This window comes from Camarhynchus parvulus, chromosome 13 (genome assembly GCF_901933205.1).
Source record: "Camarhynchus parvulus chromosome 13, STF_HiC, whole genome shotgun sequence".
Classification (NCBI taxonomy): domain Eukaryota; kingdom Metazoa; phylum Chordata; class Aves; order Passeriformes; family Thraupidae; genus Camarhynchus; species Camarhynchus parvulus.
This window is the reverse complement of record NC_044583.1, coordinates 17,314,383-17,338,488: the sequence shown is the minus strand read 5'-3', so window position 1 is coordinate 17,338,488 and position 24,106 is coordinate 17,314,383. Positions and strand designations below refer to the sequence as shown.

Genomic DNA, 24,106 nt, shown 5'->3' with positions numbered 1-24,106 from the left:
TCTCAGAGGTTTCCAACCTGAGTGGTTCCATGGCTTTGTCCTGACTTACAGAGAGCGCAATTGCTAATCCCAAACCCTGGCACCAAAAACCATCCCACAGCCACCCAGCCATGACCAAACTGCAAAGCTGGCGGGGCAACTCTGGCCTCAAGAGCAAGGGAAGCATCTCTTCTTCTGCCAGGAAGAACAAGACACAAACCTTGAACTCGAGGAGGAAGGAGCCCGTTGCTGTTGTTCAGCTGGAGCAATTAATGACACGTGTAATGAGGGAGGCTGAGGAGGGGAACACAGGAGCTGGGCATGGAGAGGCAGCACAGGGCCAGCTGTGGGGGCAGATGCAGGGAGAGGCAGTGACTCCATCCCCTCACAGAGCTGGGGGCTGCAGACCATGGCCCAAACCCATGTGTGAGCCCAGCACAGCTGGACTGAAGCCCAAGGGTGGACCAGAGTGGACACAGACCCTTGTGCCCCAGCAGCCCACAAAGGAGATGCTGCAGTGCAGCATCAAAGTGATGCTGGGCATCATTAGGGAAATTTTCTTCTCATGCTACAACAGAAGCAAAGCTCAGACCTCTTTTGCTGCTTTTTTTTTTTTTTTTGGAGTATCTTATCATCCAAGAGCTCATTAGCCAGGAATTCCTCATGCTGTTTATTTTCCATTTGTCCATATGTTCCCCACAAGCTCAGCCTCGTCTCTGTTTTAAGTTTATACTTAGCAGCAGTAATTGGAAAGGATGAACAAAGGCACGAAGGAAGGCAACACACACACAAACAAACTGCCCAGATGTTTTGGATTCCTGCATTTCCCCAAGAAGCAGGATCCTTAATGTTTTGATCATGTCATCACAGCACAGAGCTGCAGCCCAGAGTACAACTGGCTCCTCTCTGCTGACTCTTGGCCTCAGAGACAGGAATTCAAGCCACCACAGGCGGCCCAAATCTGCTCATCCCACAAGCGAAAGTGAAAACCTGGGATGAGCCTGATCAGCACCAATGCCTGCAGTGGGCTTGTCCCAGGATGGATTTGGCTTTAGACTTTGAAACAGGACCAAGCCAAACTCCTCAACTCACACCACCTACTCCTAACGAGGACCAAGAGCTCACCTGCCTCCCAAAGCATTATTTCAGCTGTTTGCTATTTCAGTTGTGATTTTTTTTTCCCCTTAAGTTTTATGCCAGTTAGAAATCAATTTAAACTTAACCAAAAGAAATCGGTTTTAATAATGACAGGAAAAAGGGGAATGGTCTCGAGCTGAGAGGAAAGAATGCAGATTTAGGCTGGGTGTTAGGAAGGAATTGTTCCCTGGGAGGGTGCCAGGGCCTGGCACAGGGTGCCCAGAGGAGCTGTGACAGTGCCCAAGGCCAGGCTGGATAGGGCTTGGAGCAGCCTGGGACAGTGGAAAGCGTCCCTGCCATGGCAGAGGGTGGAATGGGATGAAGTTTAAGGTCCCTTCCATCCCAAACCAGGCTGGAATTCTGCATAATACAAAACACGGCTTTGCACTGGTTAAATTAAAGTGCTCTATGCTTACTTGCAGACACAGCCTTGGTTTTCAACACAGCTATTGCAAAACTCCTGGGACAACACTGAGATACTCCACAGAATGGAAAGAATTAAAATAAATAAGAAATCCCGGCAGTTTTGCAAGGTCCAAGGAGCCATGGACAGCCCTGACATTCCCATTCTCCATCTTCCCTCCCATGCAGAACACAGAGTGAGAACAGGACAGAAGATTAATGAGAGGAAAAACTGTGACCACAGCAAATAGAGTGACTCATGCCCACTTCATGGTCTTCATTTCTAATCTAGAATAGTAATTTACTGCAGGACCAGATTAAATCTATTTCTCCTCCTGCTGAGCCTGTGGCCGTGGGGATGCAGCAACCCACACTGGGAGCACTGGCCACTGCCTGGATGAAGCCAGCCTCAAAATTATCCAACTCTGCCTCAGCCATGCCCCAGGAACACAGGCTGGGGGTGAGGGAAAGCAACACACAGCAAAGAAATCCCTCCTGCTCCTTTTGGCTCCGAAGGAAGCAGAGTCCTCCAAATGCCACCTCTGCAGGCTGGCAGGAATCAGCTGGATCCAGGGAACTAATTAAAGGGAGAACACTAAAAGCAGACTAAAGACTGGAAATCATGTTCTAAACTCACATTAGGATCGGAAGGGGAACTTCCCAATTTGATGGCAGAAAGCAATTTACTTCAATTAGCAGGGACATAACCAGAGCAGTTGCTTTACAGAAGCATTACATCTCCAAAAACCCAGCAGCTCCCTTAATTGTACCCCTTGGCACCTCGGAGCTTCCTCAGCTGCTTTAGGTGAGCTGGGCTGAAAAACCCCTTGGTTCTTTCTTTGCAAATCTCCTGCTGGGGTCTGAGCCCTGTCCCAGCGCAGAGGGCACACACTGGACCAAGGAGGAGCTGGCCCAGAGGAAAAGCAGCAGGAAGAGCCTTTCCCTGCCTCCTCCTCCTCCCTGCACAGCCCTGCCTGCTAACTCCTGCTGGCAGCTGGCTCAGGCTCTGCCAACGTATGGATGAGTCATTCCCAGCAGCTTCAGGAAGTTCAGGCCTGTGAAGTGCTTCTTCCTCTCCATTTCCAGCTGGGAGCTTTGGGGTGATGGATCTGGGTCGGGTCAAAGCCTGCCACAAACCAGCAGCGCCAAGGACAAGGGGCTCTGGCACCCTCACACCTGTCCCCACATCCCAGCCCCAGGTTTATCCTGAGTGTTTTGGGGCCACTTTATGTCCTCGGAGACACAGATTGAAAGGGCTGTAAAATTCCTCCATGAATTTAGGAGGTATTTTGCTCCAAACAGACTAAAACCAACAAAAGACACTGACACAAACACCCACACAATGCAGGAATCAAGAGCAAGGGACCCATCCAGAGGTCCCAGCAGAGAATTCTGCATCCTATGCCACAAAAAACCACTCCCTAGGAGACATTTAAAATTCAGACACCTGCCCAGCCTGAGCAGCCGCCCCTGTGGGGCCTTTGGGACAGGGCAGCCCCTTCAGGGCTGGGTTACCCCTGCCCACCCCTCCCTGCCCACCCACCAAGCCACCCTGGCACCAAGAAACAGCACCAGGATTTTTGCTTCCCAATCTCAACTTTACTCAATCAGTGCAAGATCCAGCCCCCATCTCTCTCCTCAAGGAACTGGAAGAGAATTTACCCTTCCAGGCTCCGTGGTCCCTCTGTGGCCAGCCCAGGGCTAACCCTGAAGCCAAGGGTCACTCTGAGAAGGGACCTGTCCAGCTCCATCAAGAGCTTCACCACCCAAAGGGACACACCCCAGTGCTCCATGCCAGCAGGACTTTGTGCCACCCTCACTTACCTCGGTGAGCTGGGAAATGAAGCAGCAGCTCAGGCAAGTCCTCACACAACCCAGGAGCACATTCCATGGCAAAGGATGGTGCTGGCACAGCTTTCAGCACATTTGGGGTCCCAGAGCAGGGCTGGGGTGCAGGAGAGAGAGGTTTTCCCCCAGAGAAAGCTCCCATGACCTGCTGCAGGCACAGGAGCCCCAGAATGAGAAACACCTGCCCAGGGCTGGGGCTTTTAGGCACCACCACCCACTCACAGGTGCGCGAGGGAGGAATGGGCAGTGATTGCAAACTCGTTGCAGCTGCCCTGGAGCACCGAGGGCTCGCTGGAGGGGCTGCAGCTGCTCCCTTCTCCCCATCCCTGGCAGTGCCCACGGCCAGGCTGGACGGGCTTGGAGCACCTGGGACAGTGGAAGGTGTCCTGTGGCAGGGCGTGGAATGAAAGGAGCTTTAAGGTCCCTCCCAGTCCAAATCATTCTGGGAATCCATGATTTTTTGGCTGCTCCGTGCTCCTGTTGGCAGTGCAGAGCCGGTGGCAGGAGTGCCATCAGCCGTGGCAGCGCTGCCCAAGAGCCCCAGCGCCACCGCGGGGTCCCCTCGGCACCGGAGCCTCCCTGGAGGAGGCAGCAGGAGGGGTGGCCTCGGCTCCTTGGTGCGGTGACGCCTGCAGCAGGATGGGCTGGCAGGGACAGGATGGTGCTCACAGGAGCTGTGTCCCCATGCCATCCCATGCCATCCCATGCCATCCCATCCCATCCCATCCCACCCCATCCCAGCAGCCTCGGGGCAGCCCTGGCTCCCACCCAGCCGCAGCCCAGGGGCTGCCTTGGCACGGGACAAACCCTCCAGATGAAACCCAGGGCACCGAAACACCCTCAGACCCCTTTAACCGGGATGTGCGGGGCCCGGCAGAGAGAGGAGCAGGAACAAAAACCCCAAACCCACTCAAGGGACACGATCCGCAGGCAGAGGCTCCCGGAGGGGTCGCGGTGAGGATGGGCAGGGGACGGCCCCACCTTCCCGGCCCTGCCGAGCCTGGCCCCTGCACATCTGCAACCCCTTTGCTTTCCTTTATTCTTTTTTTTTTCCTTTTCTCCTCCCAGATCACTTTAAAGGTCCAGCTCAGGGCATAATTAGCAAAGCAGTTAAAGTGGCGAGGGCAGTGACCTTCGGCGGGGGCAGGAAGCGGCAGCCGTGGGTGGCCGGGGGGGCACAACACCCCGGGAATCAGCAGTGCCTCGTAAAATGTCCCCCTGCAACCCCGGCACAGCCTCGGTGCCTCCGTCTGCCCACAGAAAATGGGCATTGCGCTGAAATCCTGATGCTGAGCTCCTGCCCTGTGGGCTGCACTGGCACCACGATGTCCCGTCCTTGCTGTGTCCCACAGCACCAGGCACAACCCAACATCCCTGGCCCGGGGCTTGCCCAGCATCAGGCAGCCCCCAGCACCCACCCGTGGCCATGGCACTGTCCCCACTGTCCCCCAGCACTGTGGGGCCACGGGGCTGCCTTTCCACGTCTGAGTTCCCTTATCAGCAGCACGACCTTTGCTGGTCGCAGATTAGGGGCTGGAGCCGCTTGGATTTGTTTGATTTCTGTTGATGGTTATTAGGCAGAGGAAGTGCCAGAAGGGATTTTGACCTCGAGTTTAAACCTACTTCAATTAGAGCCACTGAGCCTTTAATTACAGCGCTCCAGCCACTTTGGTTAAAGCAACAACAAAACCAAACACAGAATCTGGTGGAAGATGGGCTTTTCTTCCCATGGTTCCTCTGAGCTGCCACCTACTTTGTCCCTGTGCTGTGCGACTGTGGCACGGGGCATTCAGGCCCACCAAGCCCCTCATGCTGCCTCCAGACCCAGAGGTGACACCACTCCAGGTGACACCACTCCAGGTGACTCCCACTGCCCCTCACGCCACCCCCAGTGTCCCAAGGATGCTCCAGGGGGGATCCCAGGAGCTCCAGTGAAAAACATCCAAGGTTACAGCTCAGAGCCCCATTAGAGCTCACTGAGGGGTGAAGGATATTTTGGAAACACCAATTTCTTACTTGGCAGAGCTTCTATTAAGTTGAGTTTTTTTAAAAGCAAGTCCAGAGTGCTCTTGTTTTTCGCTCCACTTGGTCCTGGCACATGGACCATGTTACATCCCCTGGCACCATGGCACTCAGTACAGACTTTTCTGATGCTCCAGAGCCTGGCACAGATCCCTGCCTTTTGCTTTATTGTTATATTCATTGATATGAGGCTTTATTAACACAGTTTAGGCTTAGTAAAATAGGGTTTGTGTCCATATAAGTCCTATGATTTATAATTACTTTCTAGGATATATCTTGTGGTTGATTTTTTACTTTCAACAGTGACTTAATCCCTGTGCTCTGATAATTTCCTTCCCTGCCTGGTTTTTGTCCATTTTACCCAAAAATCTTAGAGAAAAAAAAAGCCAAGAGGAAATTCTCCTTCTAAGCAGCATCGGGCCCTGAGCAGAAGTGGGATGGGGTGACAGCCCAGCTGAGCAACCAACTGGAGCAGTGAGTGGATTTGGGCATTCCCAGGACCTGGGGGGAACACAACAACCCCACCAGTACCACACTGTGAAGTGTTTTATGCGATGAGTAACAGGTATCAGTCCTAAAACAGCTCTTGTAAATGTTCTGTGTAGAGGTTTTAAGTAGTTCTTTAAGCCAGCTGCTACCAGGTTTGGAGTATTGTGTGGATTTTCAAACACTTTGGTTTCTTCTCCTCTCCCATGGAAGCCGTGCCATCTTTTGAGCACAAGGCAGTGAGAACAAGAGTAGGTGCTATGAAAACTTCATGCAAAAAGGAATTTCCTCAGGCCCTGCAGGCACGGGTTGGGCACACGGAGCCATAGCAGCCCTGGGATGAGCTCTGCCCGTTACATTTTCTGGCCCTTTGAGCTGTTCCCTGTGTCCAACCTGACCTTGGACACTGCCAGTGAAGCCACAGCTTCTCTGAGCCCCCTGTGCCAGGGCCTGCCCACCCTCACAGCCAGGAATTCCTTCCCAAGGTCCCATCCAGCCCTGCCCTGTGGCAGGGGGAAGCCATTCCCCCCATCCTATCACTCCCTGGCCACGTCAGTAGTCCTGGGGGGCCTGAGCTCTCTCCCCACCACGGCACAGCAGCTCCAGAGTTGTGTCTGCCCTCCACAGCACCCCAGCTTCCCCCCCAGCCTGGCTGTCAGGAAAGGCCAGAGGTATTTGCCTGGTCACTGCAGGTGACCACAGCCCTGCCACTCTGGTGGTGTGAAGTGGCTGGGCTGTCCCAGACCCAACACAAGTACTGGAGCCTGTGAAGCCACACCAAACACAGCATGGCTCCTCCAGACCCCAGCACCCACCCATCCCTCCCAGAGCCCCTGGCTGTGCAGGAACACAGAGCTGGAGGTGTCTGCAGCTTCAGGCACCACAGGAGGAGCAACAGGAATGCCAAATATTCCAGTTCTCTGGACAGTCAAGCCCAAATAAGGCCCAGATACCAGGAGAGCAAACATGAGGCTAATCAACCAAGTTTGGGCAAATGTGATTCAGAGTTCCCCAATGCTGCAGATTTTGCCTTGTAGGATAAAATTCCTAATTCTGTGTTCACTTATTCCTGTTTAAAGAGGACTCTCTGGAACCTCTATCCATCTCTGTCAGCCCCAACTGCTTGTTTGTGGGGACTGTACATTTGAGATGTTCATCTGTGAACCAAAACCAGTTTCATGGGCCAATAAGTCACATAACTACCAAAAAATCCAACAAATTCCCCAAAATGGAATCACCATTTCCTGACAGGCTTGGTTACAAAAGACATGGACACCTTGGAGATTTGTGTTACACCTTCCATGGAAGGAGATGGAATGCCCCCAGATAATCGGTGTTTGTCATGGATAACCAGGTGCAATAACACATCAAAACTCAATTAAACATTGTCCTACAGCAACAATTGCTACAGAAGTGACATTTATTGACGTTCTGCTGTATTTACAGGTTGAACATAGTAAAACTCCAAAGTGAATGACCACTTGGCAGAAAGCACAGGAGTGCACATTAAATCTACATTTCCAACGCATCAGAGTCTCTGCTAACACAAATTATAAAAGCAAGAATTACAGGTATGTTAGGAATTGTCTCAAAAGTCCCAAGCCAAAGAAAAAAAAAAGGCCTTTGTTTTGCAAGATGGTTTTTATACAAAGTTGCAACATGATCTTTTAGTTTTACACTACAGACTTGTTCCGTGAAAACCCCTGGAGAGCCCCAAAAGTTGGTGGTGCGAAAGGAAAGGATACTACAACACCGAGAATAAAGACTGTTAAAAGTTAATACTTGTGCCAACTCTAAATTCCCAATGACACCTCCGAGTCTGGACTGCAGTGACCCCTTATCCTCCACAGGCCCCTGGGTGCTGGGGGACTGCACGAGCAGCCTCAGCTCTGGAGTCACCCCTGGGCTGCCAGGCAGGACATGGGGGACAGGGATGGAAAAGACATGGGGGACAGGGATGGACAGCGGATGGAATATGGGGATGGACAGGACATGGTGTACATGGAGTACAGGGATGGACAGGACAGGACATGGAGTACAGGGATGGACAGGACATGATGTACATGAAACAGGAGATGGACAGGACAGGACATGGAGTACAGGGATGGACAGGACATGATGTACATGGAGTACAGGGATGGACAGGACATGATGTACGTGGAGCACACAGGATGGACAGGACATGGAGTTCCATGGGTTGTACAGGACACGATGCACACAGGCTGTACAGGATGTGACACATGGGGACTGTACAGGACATGGAGTTCCATGGGCTGTACAGAACACAGAGCACACACACTGCACAGGACAGGGTGTCACACACAGTCCAGGACAGTGTCACACACTGCACAGCACAGGGTGTCACACAGTCCAGCACAGTGTCGCACTCTGCCCAACACAGGCAGAGCCCGGGCAGCTCCCAGGCTGGAGAGGAACTAAAGCAAGCCTGGTCCCTGCTGGCCCCGGGACGGCTCCTGCTGCCCAAACACCACAAACTCTGGCTGAAGGGCTCCATCAGCACACCACAGACGCACTGCAAGAGCTGCTTCAAACATTAGCCACTAATGAGTCAACAATTACAGAATTCTGCGTTAATTATTAAAATTTTACACCTAAAAACAAATCAAAAGAAATGCTTCTCCTTTTTTTTTTCTTTTTCCAACAGTACTTTTATTTATTTATTTTAAAGCAGGTGATTATTTTTTCTTCTGCTCCAGAGCCTTGATTCACTTCCTGCAGGTGTCCTGCTGCTTCTTGGGGGGGATTTCACTAATGCAGGAAGACATTTGCCAGAAAACATCTGTTGGAGAAGGATATTGAACACCGAAGCTGCAGTCAGAGGGTTATTTTGGATAACAGGAGGATGTTGTTCACACAGCACAGGATGTCTAAGGGCTTATGAAGTGTCTCAGCACGCAATGATGTGACTCCAGCAAAATGCTCAGGAATCTGCGTGTATTTTACAGGATAACACCATGACTGTGTCCATTACTGCCCACACAGCTGGAATAGTAAACTCCAGCTTTTCACCAGATTCATTTCACTAGGTTTCATTTTCTGGTTTGCACTCATTATTCCCCTCCTAATTTTCTAAAAATTATCCCTGCTCTGAAATAACAACAATCCCTCACTGTGCCCTTTGCATCATGCCCTGAAGAGGAAATCTCAGCTAAGGACAATAATACACTAAAAATCCAAGCCTTTTGTGGTTTCTTCACTCAGAATTCAGGATTAAAGATTTACTTTCAGGGGAAGTATCACAGTTGAAATATTTATGAATTATTCTGGACATTTATCTCAGCATATCTGAAAGTGCTTTTTGAAAATGCTCTAAAATGACACATAAATAAGAATTTAAACACTCTACACCTCCACAAGCAAGGAGTGAAGCCAGGTCTCTAAAAATGTAATTTCAAATTTCAAACACAGGAAAAGTCTATGCAAAAAGAAACCACAGAGCTCCTTTAGGGAATAAAAAATAAAGTTTTGGTAAAGGAGCAGATTTTTTTTAATTGTTCAGTCACACAAAATACAGAGATAAAGCTGACTTTCAATGCTCACATTGTGACTATAAACTGGGGGGAATCAAGCCTCTGGTGACTCAGCAGGAATCTGGGAGGACATTACAGATCCTGGAGGAGGTCACAAACCAGAACTTTGTTAAACAGAACTAAAACACGTAAAGAAATTGGCTGAACTATTTTTACACACTATCACCAGAGGAAAGCACTGCACAAAGGCTGTTCTGTGCTGCAGGTTCCCCTCACAGCCTGGAAATGAAGCAGAATCGTGGGCAATTTGCAGTTTCTAATAAAAGGGAAGTGCATTTGGAAACCCAAGGCTCGGTTTTCAAATCTCAACAATTTAATGACCCCCAATTTAAAGCTGGGGCTGGTTTGGTTTCTTTGAGTGTCCCAGCTGCAATTGCCTCTCTGGGGAAATGGAGTGTTATTATGATATTTCTAAAGGGAGCATCGTGTTGCATTCCCCAGCTGGGAAGCAACCTATTCCAGGATTTCCTTCCCCTCGGGGAGGGACAGTTAATGCCAGGCCATTATCTGCTGTGAGCAGGAAATTATGCTACAAGGCTTCAGCTACTTAAGCCTCCTCCTTTAAAGCCCCATTAAGGCAGCCAGCCTGAGGTTCAGCACTGAAGCAAAACACTCCCAGGCACTCAGGCTTTTGCAGGATGCTCAGGGAGGACAGCTCAGGTGAGTGGGAGGGTCTGAGGAGAGCAAAGGTGTGCAAGGGTGTCATTTCTTCAGGAGCCTGGCAGCAATTTCAAACAGCAGAATTCAGACAAATTGCTCGTTCTGGGACAAAAGCCAAAGGCACTGGCACGCCCCTCTAACAACATTTTGTGACCTCTCCTCGGGGTTGGGACACACCACGTGTTTCAGGCATGTGATTTATTCTCAAAGACACATTTGCCAAACACTCAGCAGTACCAAGGGACAGGGGTTTTGTTCTCACAGTATCTAGTCAGGGAATCAAAGGAATATCCAATTCCTCACAGCAAAAACTCGGGGACAAATGTCCAGTGTTCCTCTGCCTCCCATCAGGTCAGTCTGGGCTCTGCAGATTCAGGAGCTGGGTAGGGTGTACCAAGAAACAACTGTTCCCTGCTTCCTTGAGTTCTAAAAATATTCAATCAATGGAAAGTGTAGCCTAGAAAAGTCACTAAATAGAGTTAAAATCAAAGCATAACAAATTCAGGAAAGTAGAAAATTTACCTTTAGTAAATAAAGAGAACTCTGGTTCTTGGAAGAGTGGAAAACGTATCTGGCATCTTCCTAACCTTTGCATAATTAATAAATCCTCTGAGAAACAGCAGAAAACCTGCAGGGGAGAGACACATTTGTCCAGTTAACACAGGTGTTGCTTCTTCAAGGAGAGGGACCAGCTGAACTCCCTGCCACCACTGCAGAGGTCCTCATCACTGGGATGCACAGCAGCTGATCACACACAGTAATTATTTTTGGTAGCAATAACACCTCATCTTTCCATTTCAGGTAACTTCAAAAACAAACTTTCCTTGGGCAATCACAAAACTTTTGACTCGAAACAAGATCCAGTCACTCCCACAGCAGGAAAAAGAAAATAAGATGAGGAAGGGAACAATGCACCCCTCCATTTAAGATGCAAGAGCAGACACAACATCAGTTACAAGCATTATCCTCTTCTTAACTTCTCAATGATGTCAGGATGCTGCCACCAAGAACTGGCAGGACAGTGTTTACATGTGCCTTTAAAACCTGAATGTGCTCACTCAGAGGAGTATGAGGGTCACATTTCATCTGGACATCCACCCACACATATTCAACAGCCAGGAATGCTCCCAAAATCCTACCTGACTTTACAGTTTTTAAGCATCTTTCCCCCCACAGCCACTCACCTAGTACAAGGAAGACCCACCAAAGCCAGTACTGGCCATCGAAGTAACCAGGAAAATAGGTGGAGAACTGAAAAACAGCAAAAAAAACGTACAGTTTAGAGCACATGGAAGTTTGTGAACCAAAGTCTATCCCCACCAATTTTAGCAGCAACCAGATCAGGGCTGCACACAAGAGATCTCATGGGATGCTGCATTTCACCAGCTGCAGCAATGAGTTACCTCCACAAACTGTTATTTATAGTTTTTCTGCACCAGCTCCAACAAGGGGAATGGGACAGATTCAACACCCAGCTATGAATTCTGCCAATCAGTGGGGCACAAGGACACTGCTGGGCAAATATTCCTGTTTTAAATTGTGTCCTGGATGCTTATAAAGCACAGCTGCAGGTTCTGAAAGGGGAGAGCAGGCTTGCAGCAGTGCAGCACATTCATTACACTGTCAGGTTGGACGGTGTAACATCTGGAAAAGAAATCCCACATCTGTGGAATCCACTGACAAGATTCCCAATTGGGAAAATTACCGCTATTAAATGAAAGGCACCAACACTATGAGAGCACTGAGGTTCACAGTTTCAGTATAAATACATTACAATTCCTCTGGGTTTGTTCTATTCAAACTTAAAAACTTAACAAAAGATAAACTTGTTACTGATGTTTAAATCAAATCCACAGATAATGTCATCTCCTTCTGTCACACCTCTTAATCGAGCAAACAGTCCTTAACACCTCTGAACCAAGATGACCACAAAAACTGTCAGAAAAGTGAAAAGATGCTGCATTTACAAATTAGAATTCCCAGCCCCAAAAGACAGGGTAGGAAGTGACAGCTCTGACATGAATGCTCCCTACTTCTACTTACAGCCAATGAGCTGCCTTGCTTGAAATTCAACTTTCAGCCTGGAATGCCATCATTTCACAGGCTCCAAATAAAGATTTCCTGATGGAAATATTTTCTCTCCCAATCCCTCAGAAAAATCTAAGAGCTAAAAATCCTGGAGCAGGATGGCAGCCGCTCCTGCTCCTGCTCCTGTGCCGCAGGGAGGCTGCACCAGAGGGCACCCACGGCCTTCTCCCAGTGCTGCTCCTCCCACGGCCCTGTTTCCCTCTCCTCATCAGCTATCCAGCATTTTAGAGAATTTCCTTCTTTCCAGAGGAGAGCCAGGGCACAGAGGCTGCAGAGGCTGAGGGCAGGGCTGGCTTTGCCTGGGTTCATGTTTTCCCAGGATCAGAGCCTTGCTGCTGCTCAGCACAAACCACACTCTGATCAGGCCAGTGCCTCTGTCAGACACACAGAATGAACCCCAGAATCCCACAGGGGCTGGGCTGGAAAGGATCCTACAGCTCCACTCTTTTGCCACAGACAGGGACACCTTCCACTATCCCAGGAATCCCTGTCCAGCTTAAACTTGGACACTTCCAGGGATGGAGCATCCCCAAAGCATATCTGGGTGTGCAATCTTTCTTTTATTTTACTACAGCTGTAATTCAGCATATAAACAGGATACAATTGAGCTGCTTTTAGTGAGTAAGTAGCTCAAAAATTTTTTCATTATTTTAAAAATCCCCTAAATTTATCACTAACTTCAGTATGAGATAAAAACCTGCTGGGGAAAAAGAGTATCAGTGTCTGTGTACATGGTTTTGCACCACACAACTCACCCTGACAATAAGGATCCACTTAATAAGAGACAGACCAAAGCCAGAAATGGCCCCATATCGTCCTGCAGCTGAAGTAGTCAGACAGAAAGACAGGAAAAATCCAATCCAGTTGAAGAGGAATGCCACTGAGAAAGCAAGAGAAAAGCAGCAGGTCAAGACACCTTTATATACCAAGGCAAAAAACCATAAACTCCTTGCACTCAGGTTTTTCCTGGTGTTACATAAACATAAATGTGACCCAAAGTACTCTGGGTCACTGCTTGGAAAAAAAGTTCATTCCATGAGGTACTTACTGAAGAAAGTCAGCATGAAAATGCCATCATTTCCTATCCTCAGCTGGTCAGTGTCATCAAAGTCATCCCGTGTCACAAAGTCATCATCCTGCAATGCAGAGGGAGGCAGCACATGGGGGATTTAGGTCAGTCCAGTCCATACAGCAACCCCACTTCTGGGTGTGACTCTTCAAAAAAAGGGCTGGAATCCTAAATATCAAAAGGCTACAAATGCAGGCACGAGAAAATTCCTGTTTCTCATCCTGAAATGGTGCAGGGCATGAAATGTTATCTATATAATAGGAAATGTATCTTTATTTTTAACATAGTCAAGATCCAGCATGTTCTTGTTCTCATTGTGAAGAATTCTTCAACTCATCAAAAAATTATCATCTCAGCAAGGAATTTGGCTTCTGTGAAGAACTGTAATGAGCAGGGGACTTCTAATGCTAGCAGGGGTGGAAAGAATGGCTGAACAAGAGATAATGTTGAAAAAACCAAAAAGAAATATTTCTGACAGAATGCTTTTATCGTCCTTGTATCAGCTACACTGACCTCCAGAAAAGTCAACTAAGTAAGCAGCAGGAGTATCAAGGGTAGATATGCCAGACAGCTGAAGAATTAATCCTAAATCTTTTTTAAAAATGAAAAATACGCAACAAAAACCCCAGTGTCAGTGCACAGGGATACAGCATAGTCCCTCTGTCAGCTTGCCAAGCTAATCTGGCTAGCACATGCTGGCATTACTGAGATGTCTGACATCATCACAGTGCTCAGAGGAAAATGAGAAAAAAAATTGCCACAGGACTCTCAGAAGTGTGGAATATCACCACCCCAGAAAGCTTCAAAACCACAAATTTTAAGAGTCATGACACACAATGGGCAGGAGTTAAAGCTGAACTGGCAGCCAGCAGGACAGGGACAGGCAGGGACACTCACCCTGCCAGGAACCAAGGGAATGGTGGCCTCAGCCTTGCTCCTCTCGGCCTCGTCGTAGCTGGGCAGAGTGGTGGCCACGTTGTAGGACGGCGGCTTCGGGAACCCTGACTCATCCTTGTAGTCAAAGTAAGCTGCACAAAACACAGAGAGAACTCAGCACTTCCTCAGGAACACCCTGCTGGGAACCAGCAGTGCTCCAGTGACTTCCAATGAGCCCCATTCCCCACCCTCCCACCCAGCCCAGCCTCCTGCCATCCCAAAGCAGAGAGGGAAAAGCACAGGAGCACCTTCTCTGATAGCCAGGAACCCAGAGAACACTCACTGAACATGTCTGGCTGTACTTCGGCTTAAAACAACAACACATGCTGTGCCTCTGCTGACTTGGATACTCAGAAATAGTCACGTTTCCAGATCCAAGTGGTTATTAAAGTTATTAGTGACAGGACAGGAGGATGAGTCAAAGTCCCATCCTTACGACCAAGTGCTTAGTTATTGGAAAGTGCAGGAAAAGAGAATTCTTTAAAACCTTTAAAGTAACAAATCCTTTAAGGAAGGGGCACAGCATCATCCAAATGCCAGATAATGAGAGGGGAACCACAAACCCTCCCAGCACTTTGATTTTTAACTGTCTCCAATTTACTGAGAACACTGTGAACTGTAACTTGAACACCCCTTGATGGGATGACATCAGACGAGCACAGCCAAATTGCATCTCCTAAACCACAAGTACCGACAGGCTGTGTGGATCAATCCTGACCCTTGCAGCTCAGGAAGGTGCTGCAGAGCCAGCTGTGGATGAGGAGAGCAGTCAGTGGCAGCAGAGCAATGCCAGCCCTGTCCCCAGGTGACAGTACCTGTGTTCTCTGCAGAAATGCTGCTGTAGGGCGGAGGGGCGTCGTTCACCACCGGCACAGCCTCACCCGGCTCCTCTTCATTCTGCAGCTGAACAGAACCACACACCAGGGCTCAGGGGGTTCTCAGTGCTCTGATACCACCCCTGCAGCTTTAACTGCACACAACAGACTCTTCTGGAAGCATCACGGGACACCCTGCAGCTGCTCAGCCTCCCTCCGAAGCGTTCCCGCTTGAAATGATCAATCTTCCATCTCAGTTTTTATGTTGTTTTTAAATCCTCTCCTCACACACCTGGATTCCAGCAAAGCACAGCACACAGCTTTCCAGTACCTTTCCATTTCCCTGGCGCTTCCTCAGCTCACATTGCTTAGAAGCTGCAGTTGCATCTGTTTTAGTCAAAGAAATACAGTGAGATACCCAACAAAAGGCTCCATTGCTGCCTGTGGCTTTGCTAAGGAAGGGTTTTTTCCATGGATACATTACATAATGATGCACAAAAGTACAAATGTTGCCATTTCCCTTCAACCTTTCACACTGCATGACTGAAAAGGAGCTGGTTTATTTTGTGCACTGTGCTTCCCACAGGCTCTGTATAAATAACCAGGAGCTATCACAGCTCCAGCATCACCCGCACGAGGCAGGTGTGCCGTGGCAGCTTTGATCAGGGAAGCTGCAGCACCAGGCCAGAAATGAGGTTACAGCTGCCATCTCATGTTTCCCTTCCTTCCATTTCTCATCACCTCAGCAGCAAAAGCACTGAGGTTTGCTGCAGAATAACTCACCTCAAACAAGCACCTCCAGACTGAAGCACTGGGCTGAGCAGGAGGCATTGCCCTCGTTTGAAATCACCACTAAACAATGTCTCCTCCAGCTCTCCCTCCTGCAACCCCACACATTTGCTCCTGAAGCTATCTGGGATATTTTGCTTTCTTTTCTTTGGAGAGACATGCTGCCATTCTCCTTGAGCATTTAACACAGGGGTGGGGGCGTAGGGGGATGTTCTTATCTTATTTGTATCAGGGGAAAATAAATCAGCTCCCGCTTCTAAACACAGATCTTGGATATCCAAGTGTTCTGTGCTTTGGAGTTTTATTCCTTTTGCTGCTTAACATCACAGATCACAGAATGGTTTGGGTTGGCCATCCCTTAAAGCCCATTGCATTCTACCCCCTGCCATGAGCAGGAACACCTTCCATGATCCCAGACTGCTCCCAGCCCCAGTGTCCAACCTGGCCTTGGACACTGCCAGGGATCCAGGGGCAGCCAGAGCTGCTCTGGGCCAGTGGAAGTCTATAACCTATATCCTGCTCCAGATCACACTACATCCACACCCTCTGTGAAAGCCTTGACTGTGCTTAGCAGATGACAATAAGTGGTTCTGCTGGCAGGTCTAAGGGGTCAGCTGAGAGGGGGAAAAGGGAGGAAATTACACTGGAAAGCACCAGAACAAAATCAGGAGCACTGTCTGCCAGTCCAGGTGCAGCAGAACAGCAGAGCACCACAGTCCTGCACTCCAGTTCCACATCAGCTGAAGCTCACTCTGCTCCCCAGGAACATTTTCTAAACAGAAGAGGTGGGGAAGAAGAAAAGGGTGCTTGGGTCAGCCCCAAGCTTTGTGGATAAGCAGTCCTCACATGACAACGCTGAACCATTTCCTTGAAGAAGGAGGAATCAGTGATCCGGATGAAAATTTAATCCTTGTTCCAGGGAGCAGCTCCCAGCACAGCTGTCAGCAGCACACAGCCCAGGGCTGCTCCCTGGCCAGAGGTGAGGCACAGCAAACAATCCCAGGGTGTGAGGCCCTGGGGGTGGAGGTGGCAGGACCTGCCTCACCTGAGTTTTACTGAGCCCCAGGGCACTGAGCAGGGACAGGAGGAGCTGCAGCAACTCCCAACACAGAGAGGCACCTTCTTCCCAAAGCCTTTCCAAGAAACAAAAATTTTATAAACTCCATGGTGCTCAGCATGAGAAGTAAATGCAAACTAACTTGAGAAGCAACTGCCTATTAGAATATGCTTTAATTTTTATAAAAAGAGAGCATGCAGAAATTCCAAACCACCCTGCACAGAACATGAGGGGCCATGGAAGGGACAGGAAAACACAGAGCCAAACTGCTTCATTCAACCTCTGCCCAGAGAGGCTGCCCCTGGATCCCTGGACATGGCAGGGGTAAAAAAATATTAAAAATATGATCTTTAAGGTCATCCCAACACAAACCATTCTGTGATTCCATGATTCCCCCAGCTCTGTAGTTTATGAATTCTCAGAAAATGCTCCACCACGCTTATTGTCAGTCTACCCACGAAAATATGAAAAATCAGCACTTCTTTTCTCCCTCTGCCTGTGCATGACCTGGTATATTAACAGGAGGAAAGGCTCTGTCACAGCTGGGACACCCTGGATTCCACCTGCCCTTTGTTACCTGCTCTCCAGGTGAGGGGGTGGCAGAAATTCAACCCCTCATGCCTGTAAGAGAGAAGGCAGGTACAGCCTGAGAGCACAGTCACCAGGGAGGGGGGAGGAAAGCACCACATGTGACAACACTGGAAGAAATGAAACAAAAGAGGACACAGATATTGAGTGGAATATTAACTCCTACCACTGGTTCTTCTTTCAATAGTAAAAAGAAATACATGTTCTTCCACCAATGTCATGTGGGAGAAAGCAGCTGAATTCACCGCTGCCTTCAAACATCCCAATTCAGGCAATGGATAATGACACAAAAAATGCAGCTACTTTCTGAAGTTGAGCTCGAGGCTGTAGGAGGTTACAGTTATAGAAAACGTATTTTTCTTCTAATGGACAAGGTACACAAATGCCTTCCAGCCTTTTTAATGATTCCAGGCATCTAAAATTCAACTAAGTGCCTATTAGCAGAGCAGGGAGGGTTCATGTGACAGGAAGAATGACTCATCAGGCCTCGCTGCCCTGGCCTGGCCCCGGCTCCCACCTGCCCTGCACAGCTCCAGGTATGGACTCCCAGAGAATTCCCCCGAGGCCTCAGAACCCAGAGAGCCTGCTTAAAACCAGTGTCTGACTTCAGTCTGCTCTGCTGAGGTCGTGGGATAATTCTTTCCTAGATTCACTGATGGATTTTAGCTTTTCAGGCAAGGTTCTTGTATTAGTGGCATAAAGAAATAAGACAGTCTTTACAGCCATGCATGCAGTTATTGAAACAACAGCTTGGCTGGGATTTTTTCACCAGACTGCTAAACCAACAAAAAGTTAACTGACAGAACACCCAGGGACAATTATTTTCCAAAAAACCCCATCATCAGAAGCCTGGCACTGAGCAGGACATCACCTCTGGTTGCCACTTGCCCTGAGACCTGTCCCATGTAAATACACAGCACAGCAACATAAAAGTTGAAATCTCTCACGCTGTTTGGAAATATTTCCACGTAAACTTTGAAGAAAGCATTTCCAAAAAATATATTGGTTAATTCTTCCAAATTTCCTAAACTCAGCATATGGGCTGCTCACATAGTTTTGAATCTTTATTTTTTAACTCCCCTTTGCCAAGTTCTGAGGCTGCATGTAAATATTCTTTACACCAAATGAGCATCACTACACTAACCAGCATTACTACAAGCTTGGCCTTAGCAATAGATCACATATCATTACATATCTTCAGCCTTTTGGAAGTAAATTGAAGTCACTGCCAACTCTGAAAAGGAGAGTTATTTTTACTGACTTTTGCTTTACTTAATTAAACACACCCTGATTTAAAATCCTGCCTTTTGCTCAGTGTTGTTGCAAATTTCTGCAACTTAACATCAGCTTATTAATCAGCAGGAATAATGATAAGCTACCAGACAAGCCAACCCACTCCCTTCAGCCCTCTCCCTGATGAGCAAATAACTGTTTTCTCCTGTAGGCTCTCCCAGCCCATTTCCCCGGAGCAGGGACAGCCCCGAGTGCCTGGCCCAGCCCCTGCAGTGGCACAGGTGTGCTGGGCACCTCTCAGGTGGCACATCTGGCACCTGTGCCAAGCCAGCCCTCCCTGGGGAGATGCTGATGCTCCTGCCTGAGCCTCGCTCCAGCCCTGAGCAGAGCCCAGCCCCAGGAGTGACCTCCCTGCCTGTGCCAAGCCCAGAATTTCCCCATGGAAAGGGTGCTCAGGCCTTGGCAGGGGCTGCCCAAGTGGGTGTGGAGTGCCCAGCCCTGGAGGTGGCACCTGGAGGTGGCACCCAGTGCTCTGGGCTGGGAACAAGGTGGGGATGGGGCACAGCTGGGACTCGATTTTTCCAAACAGTGACTTTGAGATTCTGAGATACTCCTCCCTTTCAACAAGGACTGAGAACTGTGCCCCACTGCCCAAAGGCCCCTGGAGCTCCCTGGCACCCAGAGAGCACACACAGGGCAGGAGCCAGCAGCAGCATCCAGCTCAGGGGGGTGATGGCAACGACCCCTGAGCCACCAAAAGGCAAAAACACAAATCAAAACCTATTTTATGTCCATAAAATACAACCTGTGGTGTTGTCCTCTGACTCACTGCAGCCAAGGGCCTGACACCACAGGAACGCTCCTCACTCCTGGGAAACAAGCTGGTCTAATTCCCTCATTTCTGTTCAAACAGGGAGTTAGACTGGTCTGGACAGACTGGAAACAAGCACTTGGGCCAGCACAAACCTGTACCACACACTGGCCTTAGACTTGAGAGATCAAGGTCTTCATATGGAAAAATTAGGTTTTAATCTTGGATAGCTGTAATTAAATTTCCCACACTTAAAGCATAAGGCCTTCTCGTAATATTTAGAATCAGATTAATATTTTTCTGGACATTAGAGTATTTCAGTAAGACTTCTAAACATTTTAAAATATCACGTTTTCTGAATGGTCATATGAAGAAGGTTAAGCATCCTCCACGGAAAAAAATCCCATTGTGCCACCACAGATCAAATTTGGATATTTCACAACAGGCAGGAACAGAATGATAGGACAGCCCTTGATACTGAATTTTGCTCACTCGTCCCCATACCAAAGGATCAGAATTCACACACATAGAGAACTTTTGATCCTTGCATTCTGTATGGTTACTTCTAAGTCGTGATGCCAAACCCACAGAAAAAGGTTGCCCATCTCCCGGGAGCACTGAACAACCCAAAGCCCTCAGGGGCTGCTCCTACAGCTGCTTCCCAATGGGGTTACTGAGCCCCATTGGATTTTAGTCACGAGAGAAAAGTTACTAAAAAAGCCCAACTCAGAGCTCCACACCATCCTGATGCTTGAGATAATATTGTATTTAAAAGTTTGCATGCAAAGCTATTTTCTCCTGCTACACAAGCTGTGAGATGACACTGGACTGCTGCTGTTTCCCTGCCTTTCCCACATCCTTTGATTTTTAGGGACAGAATGTATTTAAATTCCATAAAAACTTTTGCGCACAGAATCACTAAACCCTTGCAAAGTTACCTGACACGTATTGCTGCCTACAGAGGTGGATGTTTCAGAGGAAAATAATCAGATTTTAGTCCGAGGCTGGACACGGTGCAGCTTCAGCCCAACCTTGGAGCAGAGGCTGCACGAATTATTTTACTCTGCAATTTTTCTAATTTTACTTTATGTCAATGGCATCTCCTATTCTGCTTACAAATAAAATAAAATAAAATAAATAAATATGCAAACAACCAACCCTGCAACTTTTCTTAGCATTCTTATCTTTAGCCAGCACGTCTTGCACACTGCAAGGACCTCACTGAGGAAACAGTCACTGACATTTCTGATTCTAACTGCTGACATGAAAAGATGTGGATTGTTCTCATTTTTTAGTTTCAAGTTGTGTGCCCATTTCAGCTGCAAAATTAAACACAAGCTCAAGTTACACACAAGGCAGCAACTGATATCTGCCTCCCTGTTCCACTCCAGCCTCCCCAGATATTAAAGAAGCATTGTAGTCCTTCAGGGATTTAAACTCTATTCCCATTCTATTTCCAGCAATGTATTTCTTCTGCAGTTTTCAAAGAACAAAAAACAAACAAATGGAAAAATCTTTCTTCCTTATTTTTCCCATTGACACCTCCCTTCATGGAATGATTCATGATCCATGTAAACCTTCAACAAGTGGAACAGGAAGACACAGCACTTAAAAAGGAATACATCTTCATTATTTAACACTCCCACCATTTCCTAGGTGGGTTTACATTACTCATACACCTCACATGTATTTTCGAATGCTCCAAGTGCAAAGCATGCCTGGAAAACACAGAGTGTAAATAAACCTGTTAAAGCTGGGCTATTTTTTCCAGAATGGAGGGTAATTTCTATTCCAAGGATGAAATACAGTTCTGCCAACTGAACTCTCAATCCAGGGTTATGCTGGGAAGGCTTTAAGCCCACTAATCCCAACAACATCCCTGTATAACTTTCTCAAAGGCAGATTGAAATGACAACAGCCTCTCAGTGTCCCTTTTTGGGGACACAGCAGTGCCCGGAATAACAGCACCAGGGCGGGCTGCAGCTCTCTCTCCTTCTTCCCAAACCTCTCCATTCCCACCTCCACAAGCACAGCCCCAGCACCTGGCCTGCAGAGGAGGATCCAAATCCAGCAGTCTCAGCCTGTCCCAGCCCTGCTCCCCATGAAGGGCTGGGGAGGCTGAAATCCCTTCTCCAGAGCTTCAGTTTGATCTTAAATGGAGCTGCACCTCCTCAGTACTGAGCTCAGACTCACATTGCCCAAAGTACCCAAAGGGTACTTTTTATCAGATTTATCAGGTCTCATGCCTGAACAAAGCCATGGGCTAGGAAGTTGGCTTTGGAAAATCAATCAGCGCACGCCCCTTGCACACTGCCCGCGATGGTGAGCCGACACGGGCTGGGAGTCTGCAGGGAAGAAAGAGGCTGCTGATGGAGCACAGCCCACATCCCCACCTTCCCACATCCCACCTGCAAGGCTGAGGAAGGGCTGGGAGAGGAGAGGAAACACACGGTCTCAAACTGGGGTATCGAGTTCTGTTGTGCTAAGATCACGGCCACTAACCCTCACCTTTTTTTTCCTGAAAATACAGACACTTGAGGAATCCTACAAATATTGTATAGGTTCCACAGTGCCCATACCTCAGTGCTGCTCCTACATACACATGAATACATTAGGAACTCATCCCAGAGTGAGGGTTACACGTCCCTGGCACACTTGGACAGTCAATCCACATTTACCAGGACAGGAACCACCTACCTGCAAAACCAGCCCCATTAATGCATTACCCCATAACCAAAAGATCAAGCTTTGAAAATTCCTCCACTGACTCATAATCCAATAATTTAAAGGATTAAATGAGCTTGTTGTGAATTTCCCCAGACTACCTCCACTGACTGGGACCTGTATTCACTCTAGCCCTTGCAGCGATCACTTCAGTAGCAGTCTCTCTTCCTTGGCACATGGTACATTCATTATTGTACATTCCCACACACAATAAGTTTCAAAATATGGGGGGGAAATTGACACATTCAATGCTACAGAGACTCTCCCACTCTCTCATCCTCTCTATCTAAATCCCAACTGCATCTCCACAGCTTGCAGGGTTTTGAAGCAACACAAGCATTAGGAGCCAGTTCAGTGACAGCACACTTCACAACACCTGGGTTCTGGCAGAGGGCAAGGAAAGAGAAGCAATTGCTAAACAGTTGCACAAAAGTAAATACATTTACATGTGAGAATCTGCCTCTCACTCCAGTTAAACCAGTGTCTCCACAGGCCTCCATTATGTGCTTGTCTTTAGCAGTGCAAATCCTCTGGCACAGCCAGGCTCCCTAATCTCTGCAGGGCTCCGAGATGAGTCTGGCCTGGCTCTGCCCGAGGTGTGAGCAGACACAGCACTGAGCAGGCAAACCACAGCTTTACACACCCCTCTTGGGAAACCAGGAGTGTGCGCATCGTCCAGGTAACGCCACAGCAGGCAGTGGGTCCTTCAGGATTGTGGCACCCATCCCCACTGCTCTGGGTGATGGGACACTCTGCACATCCCTTGGTAAAAGGCATTTGTGAAGACACTTGTTGGGGTCAACACCACCAGCAGGGCTCTGCCAGGAAAGGCGATTAGTGCAGAGACCTGGTTATCGGTCCCTAGCAAGTCCCAGAACAACACAAAGAGATTTGTCATTGTAAGAGAGCACATCAGTTTAGCGCTGAACAAAATAAAAAAAGCCCAAGTTTTGCTTAACTTCTCCATTTCCAGTATGTAAAAGCACGGAGACCTGCAGCTGTCAGACGAGACAAGTACTCCATCCCATGGGAGGGTGTATCTCGAACTCTGCCGAGCAGGAGCCTACCCACGCCGGGAATGCTACCCAGGAAAAGTCACAACACAGCGATTCCTTGGGAGAGCCTCGGTTCAGCAGGAGCGAGCTGTCTGCTGTTTTGAGGGATTTCTCCATTATTCTGAGTAAAGAATTCTCCATGTCTGATGTCGGAAAGGCGCCTGCCAGAACTGGGTCACGCCGAGGGGCCCAGCCGACACCCGGCCCTTTCCGTGGGGCCGCTACTGCGGACAAACGGGAGGCAGGAAGAGAAGAACGACCCGAATTCCCCAGGGAGCTCTTTAAGGCCAGCCCCTGGCCTAGAGGGAGTCCACACGTAAAAGATGGAAGAAAACTAACGGTGACCTCGGGACGCTGGGGAACGAGACCGTTCCCTGGCGGGGGGGTCGCTGCCGTGGGGGAAAATGAGCGGCGGGGTCAGCGCCCTGCGCCAAGGTCGCCCCGGGACTGGGCAAACACCGGCCCCGGACACACCCGGCCCCGGGACTGGGCAAACACCCGGCCCCAGGACAGAGCAAACACCGGCCCCGGGACTGGGCAAACACCGGCCGCGGGCACACCCAGCCCCCGGCCGGCGGGGAGCGGCTCCGCGGCCGAGCCCAGCCTGACCCCCCGGGGACCCGCGGCCTCCGCCCCGGGCGCTGCCGCCAGCACAGGCCCCGCTCCCGGCCCCGCCGCCCCGGGAGCCGCCCGGCCCGGCCCCGCCGCCCCTCACCTGCTGGTAGCGGCCGGTGCTGGGCTCGGCGGCCGCGGCCGCCATGGCGCTGCGGGGTCGGTGCGGGCGCTGCGCAGGCGGAGGCGGCGGCGGCCCGGTCGCTGCTCGCTGCGGGCTCCGCTCGCTCCCGCCCTCCCCGTC

At 49.2% G+C, this 24,106-nt stretch overlaps 1 protein-coding gene across 1 annotated transcript; it reads right to left on the bottom strand.

Annotated features, from left to right (window-relative positions):
* Positions 1-7,276: 7,276 nt before the first annotated feature.
* NDFIP1 (Nedd4 family interacting protein 1) lies at positions 7,277-24,104 on the bottom strand. Its single transcript, XM_030957606.1, has 8 exons — positions 23,966-24,104; positions 14,994-15,081; positions 14,140-14,270; positions 13,222-13,309; positions 12,929-13,053; positions 11,270-11,336; positions 10,608-10,713; positions 7,277-8,674 (listed from the first exon to the last, which is right to left on the bottom strand). The coding sequence occupies exons 1-7, from the start codon at positions 24,008-24,010 to the stop codon at positions 10,610-10,612; spliced, it is 648 nt and encodes a 215-aa protein (XP_030813466.1). The 5' UTR covers positions 24,011-24,104; the 3' UTR covers positions 7,277-8,674; positions 10,608-10,609.
* Between the last annotated feature and the right edge of the window lie 2 nt (positions 24,105-24,106).